Source organism: Sorex fumeus, unplaced genomic scaffold (assembly GCF_029834395.1).
Source record: "Sorex fumeus unplaced genomic scaffold, SorFum_2.1 ptg000036l, whole genome shotgun sequence".
NCBI lineage: Eukaryota > Metazoa > Chordata > Mammalia > Eulipotyphla > Soricidae > Sorex > Sorex fumeus.
Window position 1 is genome coordinate 16992285 of NW_026606093.1, and position 13178 is coordinate 17005462.

General features: G+C 37.6%; 1 protein-coding gene across 1 annotated transcript in view; it reads left to right on the forward strand.

The window, feature by feature from the left end:
• DNAH9 (dynein axonemal heavy chain 9) overlaps positions 1–13178 on the forward strand; it is a 577218-nt gene that overhangs the window by 279213 nt on the left and 284827 nt on the right. Inside the window, exons 37-38 of the mRNA XM_056117744.1 lie at positions 3200–3373; positions 4390–4597. Coding sequence (XP_055973719.1) covers positions 3200–3373; positions 4390–4597 — 382 coding nt within the window. The remainder of the gene's footprint in view (positions 1–3199; positions 3374–4389; positions 4598–13178) is intronic.

A 13178-nucleotide genomic window follows, 5' to 3' on the forward strand; every position in this document is an offset into this window, starting at 1 on the left:
TCCAGGCTCTCCGAGAGGGGCAGAGGAATCAAACTCAGGTAGGCCGTGTTGGCTGCATGCAAGGCAAACACCCTACCCGCTGTGCTATTGCTCCAGCCATGGCATAAAATTTTTTGAAGTAATTCCTAGTACTCCTTTTGAAGTAACTCCTAGTACTCCTATGTTGTGATGTCCCACCTTTCATTTCTGACTTGGTTAATTAGGGTTCACTCTCATTTTCTTTGTGAGTCTTGCTAGTGGTTAATAAATCTGGCATATAATTTCAATGATGCAGCTTTTGGTTTTATTAGTCTTTGGTATATTTTGGATCCCAATTCATTTATTTTTGCTCTGTTTTATTATTTCCTTCTTCCTACCTTGCTCTTTTTATTGGCCGTTTTCCAACTGTGTAGCTAGATTATTTATGTGGACGTTTTGTTTCTGATTAGTGTTTGTAAAGCTCTAAACTTCCCTCTTCACATGGTCTTTTGCTTGTCCCACGGTCCTTTCTGGTAGCTCATGTCCTCATTCTCATTCATTTTCAGGAAACTTTTTTTCCTTTCTTATTTCTCTCTGAACCACTGTTTGTTCAATAGTGAACTGTTTTATTTCCTGGTATTCGAGGTATGTCTCTGTTTCTGTTTATGATTAACTTATATTTTCAATGCATTATGGTCTTAGAAGATAGTTGATAATGATTTATACCCCCTTGACTTTATGGAGGTGTTTTTCTGTCCCATAATGTGGTCTATCATGCAGAATGTTCCACAAGCATTGGAGAATACTATGTATCTGGCTTTTTCAAATATTTGGCTTTTTAGGATGAAAGATATGTTTGTATGTGAATTAAATCCCTCATCCATTTTTTTCTTCAAATCTAGTATTTTCTTGCTGAGTTTTAGTTTAGTTGATCTATTGAATAGTAATAGAGCATGTTGAAGTCTCAGTATATTATTGTTTTGCTACTGATGTCTTCTTTCAAATTTCTTAGCAGTTATTAGTATTTTCCTGGTCTCATTAGGTGCACATATTTATTTGAGTTCTTTCTGTTGTACATATCCCTTGTTCATTAAGAAAGGACCCTTTCTGTCACTCATGACTTTTTTATCCTGAAGTCACTGTTATCTGATACAAGTATGGCCACCACAGTCTTTTTGTGGGGTTGTTTGCTTGAAATGTTATGTTCCAACCTTTGATTGAGGGTGCATTTGCCCTTACTACTTAATGTGGTTTTTGTAGGCAGAGGAAGATTTGATTCAATTTTCTAATCCATCCTACCACCGTGTCTCTTATTTAGTTCATTTAGACTTTGACATTGAATGAGATTATTATTATGGAGTTTGGTGCCATATTTCTGTAGAAGTTTGCAATGTTTATGAATTTTGTCTCATGTTAAAGTAGTCTCTTCAATTCTTGCAAAAATATTGTTTTAAGCCTATGAAGTTTCTGATTTGTGGCTCGTCCATGAAGTTTTGTTTTGTTTACTATATCCCACCATTGCCTTCAGTCCCTTGGGTACTCATTTGATAAATCTGCTGTAAATCTTAAGGATGCATCTTTGTATATGATTTCCTTCATTGATCTACTTGCATTCAGTATTATATCTATATCTAGGGATTTTGTTATTATGATTAGGATGTCTCTTGGAGTCTTTTTATTTCGGTCTCTTTTAGCTGATACCCTTTTGGTCTCTTGAATTTGACATATTTGCCCTTTCACTCTGAAAATTTCTCAGTGATTATTTCTTTGACTAATGTTTTTCATCAAAATTACTTTCCTGAGTTTCTGGAACTCTTATGATTCATATTCCTCCCAGATTGTTAAATTTACCTCAGAGTTCTCTTTTCTGCTATTCATTTATTTTGAGGTGGTTTTTTTTCTATCTTCTGCTGCTGTCTAGAGATTTTCTGTATTTCATCTTGGAGCTCCCTGTTTTGTCCTCAGCTACTGTTACTCCACTGCTGAGGCTTCCCAGTGAGTTTTTCATTTAAAACTGTTATTAGTAAGAAGTTACAGCTTTTAAAGAACTTTATTCATTAAAATAGATATTCATTAGACTTTTTTCTTAAAGTTTCTGATTGTAGAGAACAACAATGAGAGAATATAGTGCCCCCATAACCAGAATTTAAATCAGAATAAAAACAACTTACAATCAGTCCTTTTCTTAGGACAAATTTTATGGATATAGAAATCCAATCCCAGATACTTAATAGTAATCTCAAAAGAGAACTGCCTTTTCTTTCAAGTCCATGTTCATTGCCAAGTTCCCAGATCCCAAAAGTGCCTAGCCTTTAAATCCTCCCTTTGGTCTCCCCTCCAAAAACATTTCTTAAAATGCCCAATGTGGGTCATTTTACTTTTAATTATTTCTTCTAAGTCTGTATGTTTAATGGGTGGTTGTACTCCCAAAAAAGGTTGCCAGTAGTGATTAGGTATGTTTTGGAGAGAGAGTATTTGTGTGTGAGTTCACATATGCACATGCACATATATGTATCTTTGAATATGCAGAGTACATATTCATAGTGGTAGTTGAACACAATAAGATAATTTGACATCTCTGGATGTACAACCTATTCTTAAGGCGCACAGTCTAGTATGTATGCAAATAAATTAGATAACTGTGTAGAGTTCTTCTGTCTAAAAAACCAGTAAAATTTTCTTCTGCTTTTAGACTTTAGAACTTAGCTCTTAAAGGACCCTTATTAAACTTCTCTAATTTTTACTTTACTATTACAGAAAGTCTGGGATTCAGAAAGAAGTGACATTCTTTTCACCTAACACTCTATGCTGCCAAGTGCCAATAGTCTCCATTTCATTTAGTCCATCCTTCACTACTGTCTGGTGAATTTCTGTTTTGGTCATCTCAGTGATAGTTGTTTATCTCTCAGCAAGTGCTCTGTTGTCTTCTCCACCTTGTAATCATACTCTCCCACTATCCTCTGTATTCTTACATTTCATTTCTCATCCATTCAGTGTGACATGACATATGTGCCAATACAGGAAGCCTTAGACACAAGGACTAGTAGAAACATTCTTGTAAATCTTGGCCTTGTCTTTACTTATCACCAGCAGCAATGAACTTTATGGAGGAATTATGCATTTAGTAGGCCTGTACCACTTGGCGTAACTCACCCTCACCTTCTGCTTGATGTTAAGGCAGACTGTTTAAACTTTTTAAGCTCTATAGAACACTATCTCCTGACCTGCTTTGTTTTGGCAGCTCATGGACTACCGAGCAGAGTTCAGCAAATGGTGGCTTACAGAGTTCAAGACAATTAAGTTTCCTTCCCAGGGAACCATATTTGACTACTACATAGACCCAGAAACCAAGAAATTTGAGCCTTGGTCCAAGCTCATCCCTCAGTTTGAATTTGACCCTGAGATTCCTTTGCAGGTGAGTATGGTTGAATACCCAAGAGCATATATTGGCCCCAAGGATCTGAAGTTTTGGTGTCTTAGATAGTTTTATTAGTGTCTAAGAATTTTTTTTATTTTTTAATTTTTATTAGTGAAACACTATGAGGTACAGTGGTAGACTTATAAATTTTTGTGCTTGGGTTTCAATTATATAATGATCAAGTACCCATCCCTCCACCAGTGCCCATTCTCCACCACCAATGATCCCAGTATCCCTCCCATCCCCCCACCCCCATTCCCCCATCCCACCCTGCCTCTGTGGAAGGTCATTCCCTTTTGTTCTCTCTCTCCTTTTGGGTACTGTGGTTTGCAAAAGAGGCATTGAGTAGCAATCATGTTCGATCTATAGTCTACTTTCGGCATATATCTCCCATCCTGAGAGGATTCTCCTAACACCCTTTATTTGGTGCTCCCTTCTCTATCTGGGCTGCCTTTTCCCCTAGCATGTGTGGCTGGCCTCCAAGCCATGAGTAAACCTCCTGGTACTTATCTCAGCTATTCTTTGGTGTTAGTCTCCTATTTTGTTACTTTATGTTCCCCAGATGAATGCGATCTTTCTATGTATGTCCCTCTCTTTCTGACTCATTTCACTTAGCATGGCTATCTAAGAATTTGGGCCTTGATAGGAACTGGTTATATTCTAGCTATTTGTCTTTTCAAGGAAGTAATAGATATGATGAGATCATAAGAACACGTAGCCTAGATAATGATTATTAGCCCCCATGAACATCTGGACATAAAAAGGAGATACATTGGGGTAGAAGGCTGTAAGCCATGATAGAGAACCACTGAAATGTAGACAGAGATGATACAGAGGAAGGATTTGCTCTCTACCTACTTTATGGGTGATTTTACATTACTGTTAAAGAAGACAGTCCTGAATGAACTTCTCACTGCCAGCAGAATCCCCTCTTCTGAAAAGATCCAGAACAGGTTGTGATACATTTGTTTCTCCCACAAACTCTTGGCACTTTCATCATGTTCCCATTCCAGGCTTGTTTGGTGCATACAAGTGAAACCATCCGAGTGTGCTACTTCCTGGAACGACTTATGGAGCGGCGGCAGCCAGTCATGCTGGTGGGAACTGCAGGCACAGGGAAGTCAGTGCTGGTGGGAACTAAGCTGGCCAGTCTGGATTCTGAAGAATACTTGGTGAAAAATGTGCCATTTAACTACTACAGCACATCTGCAATGCTGCAGGGTAAGGAACCCAGAGTATGTGGAGAAGGGGCAAGGTGGGGAGTGTCTGAACTAGGGTAGTGAGCAAGTATCTGTTAATATGAGTGCTACCCAGGATCCTAACACTGTGAATCCCCTTATATTCTTCTTAATTCCTCCCTTTGTCTCTTACACAATGCCTCTGTCTGCTTCTCCAGCACCCCTTAGCAATGTCCTCTTCCCATGTTATCTCTCTAGATTCCTTACTGATCTTTACATCCCTCCAAGACAGAGTACTCACAGTCAAATTCAATAATTTGATGACAAATAAAGCTGAAAATCCTTCCAGAGACTTGTTAAGGCTAGGACACTCTAGCAATGAGATGTCCCCAGAGATGGCTTCATTGCTTATGTTTTAGGTAGGAGGGAATTGAGATTCAGGTAAAAATATGTGTTCTTCAAATGTCAACAAGAAGCAACAAAGTGACATGGCATGCCCCAGTCTTCTGATCATTTGGAGTGGGCTTTTCCCTTTGTGTTTACACACTGAGTAGATATGGACCCTGGGCAGTCATAGGTAGAGTATATGCTTTTTCCCCCACCACAAGTAATCTCCTCTTTGCCTCTTACCTCTAGTAGAGTCTCCTTGGATATAGAGTCATTTTATATACTTACAGCAGAAATTACTTTTTTGCCTGACCTGGTGGTACTCAAAATTCTTCTCCTTGCTCTGTATTCAGAGATCACATGTAGCTTAAAGGACTATGAATTGCTGGAGTCAAACATGTTCCGCAAACTATGTGCTCTTCCCATTGATCTGTATCCCTGCCCTTAATTGCTGGCTCAGAAATGTCTTTCTTGGAAGAAACCCCTTAGTCAACCTCCCAGCATGAGAGTGGCATGGCTGAGAGAGAAGAGTGATGTGATGAGTGCTGGGCTCTCACCGCCATGCAGGGCTGCTCAAAGCACCCTGGTCAGGGCAAGGCCACTTGCACCCTTTCCTAGTTTATGGCCACATGGTGTCTGAGATTGTGCTGTGGGAGTTTGGAGATATGAGGCAGTTTGCAGGGAGGCCACTGGCAAACGTTGCAAAAGAGATATAAGCTACGGCCCCACGGCCTGCCAGCACTCTTCTCTCTTGACATTCTGTTGTCATTGATTCCCCATGATGCCTAGTTCTGGTGGAAGAGGCTTCTGGAAACCTGGCACCCACCAGTCATATGATTCTTCTAGACCCTGCAGGGACCTAAATTTAGGGATTTTTCAGATGTGTCTTGGGCTAGGGTCAAGTGGATGAGGGGCTTTGCTTTCACTGCCTTGGGATTGGGCATCACTGCCTGTTTTTGTGGGGAGGGGGTGTGGCTGCTTTGTCTTCACTACATTTCCTTGGGGAAAAAGAGTGTCCTTCACCCCTAGACCAAACTGAGCTCTGCGCTGAGCAGAACTGAAATGTCACAGCTTGCTCTGGAAACCGTATCAGAGTTCCCTCCCCATCTTTAATTTTGCTATTGTAATTATTAACCTCCTTGGAATAGAAATAAAGTTTGTAAGTTTGTACTTGGAGTTCAAGAGAGAGAGAGAGAGAGAGAGAGAGAGAGAGAGAGAGAGAAAGAGATATGGCAGTGATGAGAATAGCCCCTTCCCAGTCATGGTTATATCCACTCCCCAGTGGAATTCAAAATCCACCAACAGGGAGGAATTCAGTATTTCAACTGTTTTTGTATACTTTGATACAATACTGAAAATGGCAGTTACCTCTTTTGACATATCATCCAAGTTCTACGCCAGCACACTTGAAAATAGTCTTCATTCTGACCACAATTTGATCAGCATAACCATTTTTTTTCACTTACCCAGTTTTACTGTGACTTTCACCTATTCTGATCCTCAGAATCAACCATCTCCAAAGTGGTATTGTCATCAAAATATTTCCCTTAATTCATGTCTTCTTTCTGCACTACTTGCAAAACCTTCCAGAGGAAGGGAGCCTCCAGGTCTCATCAGATGTGGATGCAGTAGTGTCTCTTATTCTTTCTTTCAGGAGTTTTAGGAAATCTGTAAACTACTCCCCATGATACTATGACAGATGGTTTAATGTTAAGGTTCAGCAACGTGGTGCTTCTTGGATCCAGGTGTTCTGAGGCCACCAAGGCAACACCTGTCAATACTAAAGGTCCATGAAATATCAGAGTTCAAACTCAGGTTTCTGCCTTGCAAGGCATGCCCTCCTGACCATAGGTTATCTCTCTGACCTCTCTGCAATCTATCTATCATAGAAGTTAAGTGCATAAACTTTTTTGACAGAGCTTCATGTTTCTGTCAGTGAAAGGAAACTTTATACTTTTCTAAACAATACTCTTTTCCAAACTTAATCCACTACTAAGCTGATAATATTTACATCTCCATCTGAATCCTGTAACTGATTATAGTTCCCACATGAATGTAAAACCTGACAAAGTGAAAAATGAAACTAATTATAAAGATTTGAGTTGGAACTGTACTAGTTTGTGAATGATGTTTTCTATTTGAATACCACTATTTTGGGTGTTTTTATGGTGTCAACAGATACAGTTATGATAAACAATTAAGTTTAACTGTCCAATACCTTCATATTGGAGCTTTAAAAAAAACACAGTCAACAAAATAAATTACATTTTTGATATCATTTGTTTTTTGTTTGTAAGCCACACCCCACCCAAACACTATGATTGCCATTTTCTGTCGTGTAATCATTCCCAACATAATAATTCAGGATTCCAGTATAATATCAAGAAGTTGGAAAGAGATACAACAGTCACTGTTTTATAGTTTCTTCTTTATAAAGACAAAATATAAAATATGTAACTTAGAAAATATGAGCAGAGATTGTATTAAATATAACTTGGATATATTGCTTTAAATATTAATTTTGTATTTGTGTAATTTATTAAATTACAATTCGATGTAGTTTATTTTGTTATTTCTTTTTACCACTCTGATATACACTTTTATCATACCGTCAGTGGCAGGTTTCATCTATCCAACACTCCACTGACTGCCTATCAACTCTTTGCCTCAGTATCCCCATCCACTCTCTATCTCATTGCTCTGGTAAACTCCATTCTTTTGACCAGTTTTTAGATTGTGTTACTTTGGGCCATTTCTTATTTCCTTATTATGGTTTTTTAAAAGTTTCATAGATGAGGCGAGATCATTGTGTACTAATTTCACTTTTTTTGTCTGACTTCACTCATACATAGCAACAAATCACGATTCATATATAGATGTGGATATATGTACACATATATATATAGCATTCCGTTGTGTATAAAGGAACCATAATTTCTTTATCCAGTCATCTCTTCTTTTGGACATGGGACGTTTAAAGATTTTGGCTAATATAAATGGCCAGTGCCACAAAGTTTAAGAGCCTTTCCTTGCTCCACTTCACATTTCTTGCTCTCTTATCAAAGATTAAATGGTCGTATACTTGATGTGTATGTCAGGATATTCAACGTTATCCCATTGGTCTGCAAGTCTGTCTTTATTCCAATACCATGCTGTTTTAATTACTATGACTTTGGAGTAGTTTGAACTTGGGAAGGTGATGCCTTCCATCTAATTTTTTCCAAGAATTTCTTTAGCTATTTGTGGGGAGTTATTATTCCATATTAATTGCATTCCATATTAATTCCATATTAATTTCAATTTCTTTGAAAAATGTTATGGTATCCTTATAGGGATCACATTGAGTTTGTTTAATGCTTTGAAGAGTATTGACATTTTGACGATGTTATTTCAACCAATCCATGAGCAGGGCATGTGTCTACATTTCCTTATTTTCTCTTATTTCTTGCAGTAGTGTTTTGTAGTTTTCTTTGTACAGGTCCTTTACCTTCTTAATTAAGCTGATTGATACCAAAATACTTGATCTTCTGAGGCTTGATTGTAACTGGGATTGTTTTTTTTAAATATCACTTTCTTCTCTTTCATTATTTGCTTATAGGAAAACCATGTACTTTTGGGTATTGATTTTGTAGCCTGTCACTTTAATATACAAATCTATTGTTTCAAGGAGCTTTTTGGTGGAAGTTTTTGGGTTCTCTAGGTGTAGTGTCGTGTAATTGCAAATAGTGAGAGCTTTACTTGTTTTCTATCTAGATGCCCTTAATGTCTTTTTCTTCCCTAACTGCTAGGTAAATACCTCCAAAAATATATTGAATAGACATGTCAAAATGGGCAACCTTATCTTGTCCCTCATCGTAAGTGGGAAGTCTTTTAGTTTTGCCTCATGAGAATAATGCTTGCTGTGAGCATGGTTGGCTTTGACTATATTGAAGAAAGTTCCTTAAATTCTTATTGTGTTGAGAGTTTTCATCATGAAAGGGTGAGGGATCTTCTCAAATGCTTTCTCTATATCTATTGATATGATCATATTGTTTTTTTATCTTTTGATATGATGAATTATATTGATTGACTTGCAAATGTTAAACCATTCTTGCATCCCCAGGACAAATCCCAGTTGGTCATGATGTATGATCTTTTTGATGAGTTTCTGGATTATATTTCCTAATATTTTTGAGCATCTTTGTATCTGTCTTTTTCAGGAATTTCAACCTGTAATTTTGATTTTTTGTGGTGTCTCTGTTTTCTTTACCCACAGAAGAAACTGTTTGGGAGTTTTTATGTTTCTTCAATTTCCTGGAAAAACTTGGAAAGAACTGGTAATAGGTCCTCCTTAAAGGTTTGGAAGAATTCATTAGTGAATCCATCAGAACCTGGGCTTTTGTTTGGGTGAAGACTTTTAATAACTGTTTCAGTTTCCTTGATAGTGAGAGGTCTAATCGGGTATGCCAAGTCTTCTTGGTTTAGCCTTGTGAGGTTATAGGAATCCAGGAATTAATCCATTTCTTCTAGGTTTTCTTATTTCATGACATACAAATTTTCAAAGTAATCTCTAGCAATCTTTTGAATTTCTATGCTTTCTGTTTTGATGTTCCTCTTTTCATTTTTTTGCTTTTTTTTTTTTTTTGCTTTTTGGGTCACACCCAGCGAGGCACAGGGGTTACTCCTGGTTCATACACTCAGGAATTACTCCTGGCCGTGCTCAGGGGACCACATGGGATGCTGGGAATCGAACTCGGGTCAGCCACGTGCAAGGCAAATGCCCTACCCGCTGTGCTATCACTCCAGCCCCTCCCCTTTTCATTTTTAATTCAGTTTATTAGGGTTCTTTCCCTCTATCTTTCTTTGTGAGTCTTTCCTCCTGCCCGTTTTGGGCTCCATTTGTTGGTCATTTTCTAAGATCTTAAGCTGTGAAATCAAGTATTTATGTGGACCTGATGAATGCTTCCAAAGCTATAAAATTTCCCCTTAAAACTTCTTTAGCTGTGTCCCACAAGTTCTGGTATCTCATGTCCACTTTCTCATTTGTTTATAGAAATTCTTGTTTTCTTCTTTGCTTCCCTCCCTAACAGACCGGTTGTTCAGCAGTGAGCTGTTTAATTTCCAGTTGTTTGATTTGATTCTCCATTTATGTGTGATTTTAACTTCTATCTTCAGTGCATCGTGGACTGAAATAACATGTGATACAATTTCTATCTTCATAATTTTATTAAGGTGTATTTTGTGGCCCAGCATGTGATCTAGCTTGGAAAATGTTCCATGTGCATTGGAGAAGAATGTGTGTTCAGCTTTTAGGGGATGAAAAGCCCTGTATATATTCTACTAGCCTTCCTCCTCCATTTCTTCCCTCAGATACAGAAATTTCCTTGCTAAGTTTTAGTCTCATTGGTCTTTCAAGAGGTGGCAAGGTGGTATCGAAGTCTCTGACTACTATTCTGTTGCTACCAAGGTCTTCCTTGAAGTCTACTAGCAGTTGTTTTAAGTGTTTTGCTGGCTCCTCATTGGGTGCATATATGTTTAAGATATAATCTCTTCCTGATGTTTATATCTCTTGAATTTAAGAAATGGCTCCGCTGTCCCTTCTAGTCTTTTTTAGCCTGAAATCTATGTTGTCAAATATGTATGGTCACCCCAGGATTTTCGAAGAAGTCATTTGCTTAAAAAGTTGTCTTCTATCCTTTTACTTTGTAACTGTGTTTGCTCTAACTGCTCAAATGTGTTTCTTGTAGATATCAGAATATTAGATTCAGTTTTTTAATCCATTTTGCAACTCTGTGTTCTCTTAATTGATGCATTTAGGTCATTGACATTAAGAGAGACTATTGACATGGGTTTTTGTCCCTTGTTTTTGTAGAAGTTTATTGTATTTGTGGGGTTTTTCTTGTCTTACAAGTAGCCCCTTCAGTCCTTCTTTTAAAGTTAGTTTTGAGTCTATAAAATTCCTGAGCTGTTTTCTATCCATAAATCTATGAATTATTCCTTCAAATCTGAGTAAGAATCTGGCCAGATAAAGTATTCTTGGTGCAGTGTTCATTTTATTGAGTTTTTTCAGTATATTCCACCCCTATCATCAGGTCCAGAAGGTTTCATCTAATAAGTGTGTTTTAAGTCTAAGGGATGCTCCTTTGTATTTGTTTTCCTCTTTGACCTTGCTTCTTGCAGTATTATGTCTCTATCTGTGGTATTCATTGTTCTGATTATGATATGTCTTTTTAGCTGGTACCCTTTGGGATTCTTGTATCTGAAAGTCTGCATTCTCCAGATCTGGAAACTTTTCAGCAATGATGTCTTTTAACTGTTAGTACCTCATTTGGGTTGCCTCCCTGTCCCTTTGAGACTCTGATGATTCTTATGTTGTCCCTCTTGAATTTGTCTCAGATGTCTCTTACACACTCTTGAGCTGTTTTGAGTTCTTTTTCCATCTTCTCTTGTTGCCTAGATGTTTTCTACAGTTCATCTTCAAGCTCTGATTCTGTTTTTGGCTGTTGTCATTTAGAGTTGAGGGCACCCCTGAGGTTTTTTTTTTAAATCTCCAAATTTTTTATTAGTAAGTCTTTGTAGTTCTCTTATTTCTACTGTCATTTCCTTCTGTATTTTTTTGGCTGTGCATTCCACTCTTTTCTATCTTCATATATATTATTGGCTGTACATTTCACAGTTTTTTTGAGCTCATTAAGCATCCTCACCATTTCATCTCTGAATTCGCTATCAAAAGTTATGCATGTGATTATTCCTTTTTGAGACTTCAGGACTCTTTCTGCATCCACTCCACTTGGAGGGGATCTGCGCTGTTTCGTCATGATGCTGTGGTGGTCTAGAGGTGGATTCTTCCATCACTTTCAATGTCCCGTCTCACTGCCAAGAAGGACGCTGGGGGAGCTCATCTTTCCCCGTTCTCTTTGGTGCTCCTCTGTAACTTGTATGGGGTCTCTAGTATTCATCAACTCAAGGGTGGGATTCCATTTAGGGTGTATCACTTTCTTCTTTACTCGGCTAGTAATCCATTTAAACAATCATAATAAATTTACTTCTTACTAATATTTCTAGTCATTTTCTATAAACACAACAAGAGATATATTAAGCTTAAAGGTTGGCTCTTCCTGGGAACATCTTGCTATATATTCCAAACTATAGTCCTCAGTACAAGTTAGTCTTTCCTAACCCCAGTAGGGTCCTTATTCAGTTATTTCTTTTTGGGTAATTACAGAGTTTGTTCATGACCATGCTCTTCACTTATTTTACTTATGGCACTTAGCTTGTCCCTTTCTGATGCCAGGGTAACTTATAGCTTGCCCTGGGTCCATCCAGTTCTTTCATCAGGACCCTGCTTTTGGAGTGCTAGTAACTAAGGGTAACTGAGGCTTAAGTCAAGTAAATATAATGGATGCCTAGGAGTAAATATTATTTGGAATCAATTAACTTCCATTTTACAAAAGCATAGCATCAAGTGTCTTCCTGTCTCCATACAAAGAGGACATTGCTGAATAAACCATGCAAATGATATAAAAGAAAGAGAAAAGCAATATAGGATTATTAGTGCTTGATGGAATTGGGTGTGCCTCCGGGGCACTGTTGTGGGAGTAACTCAATAAACCTAAGTGCCTTTAGGGAGGATCAAGGACAACCCAATGTTATCCAACAATGGAATTGTGTGCATGAGAAACCCTTATTGACAGTATTGTGAAACAAGGAGAAAGTAGTCATTTGAAAAAAGGAAAGAAAGAGCCAAAGAAGTGGAAGTAAAAGCATATTACACCACATGAATCTCTCACTCTTATTCTTGGTTTCCCACCTGTATATTTTCTCTTTTCCTTTTATCAAAAAATGTGAGAATTATTCAAAAGAGGCCTCAAAATTCTTTAAAATAGAGTTAAGATGAAGTCTGAATAACTCCTTTTATACTGGGGGATGGATTAGGCAGCTGTCCACTCCTGTCCAGAACCAACTAGAATTTAGGAACAGTCTAACAACCTAGAGCCTCTTACTCAAATCACATTCCAAACAACTTTATATATCTTCTTAACTAAGACATCTTTAAATTAGCAAGCTATGAAGGAGAAAAATGCTATCAACCATTATAATATCAGGAGCTAGAAACCTAGTACTCACAAAGAAACAGGAAACTTAAAACCAGAAATATGAATTTAAAAGATATATATATACATATACATACACACATATATACATATATGTATATATACATATATACATATATGAAAATATATGTTTATACATTTTCA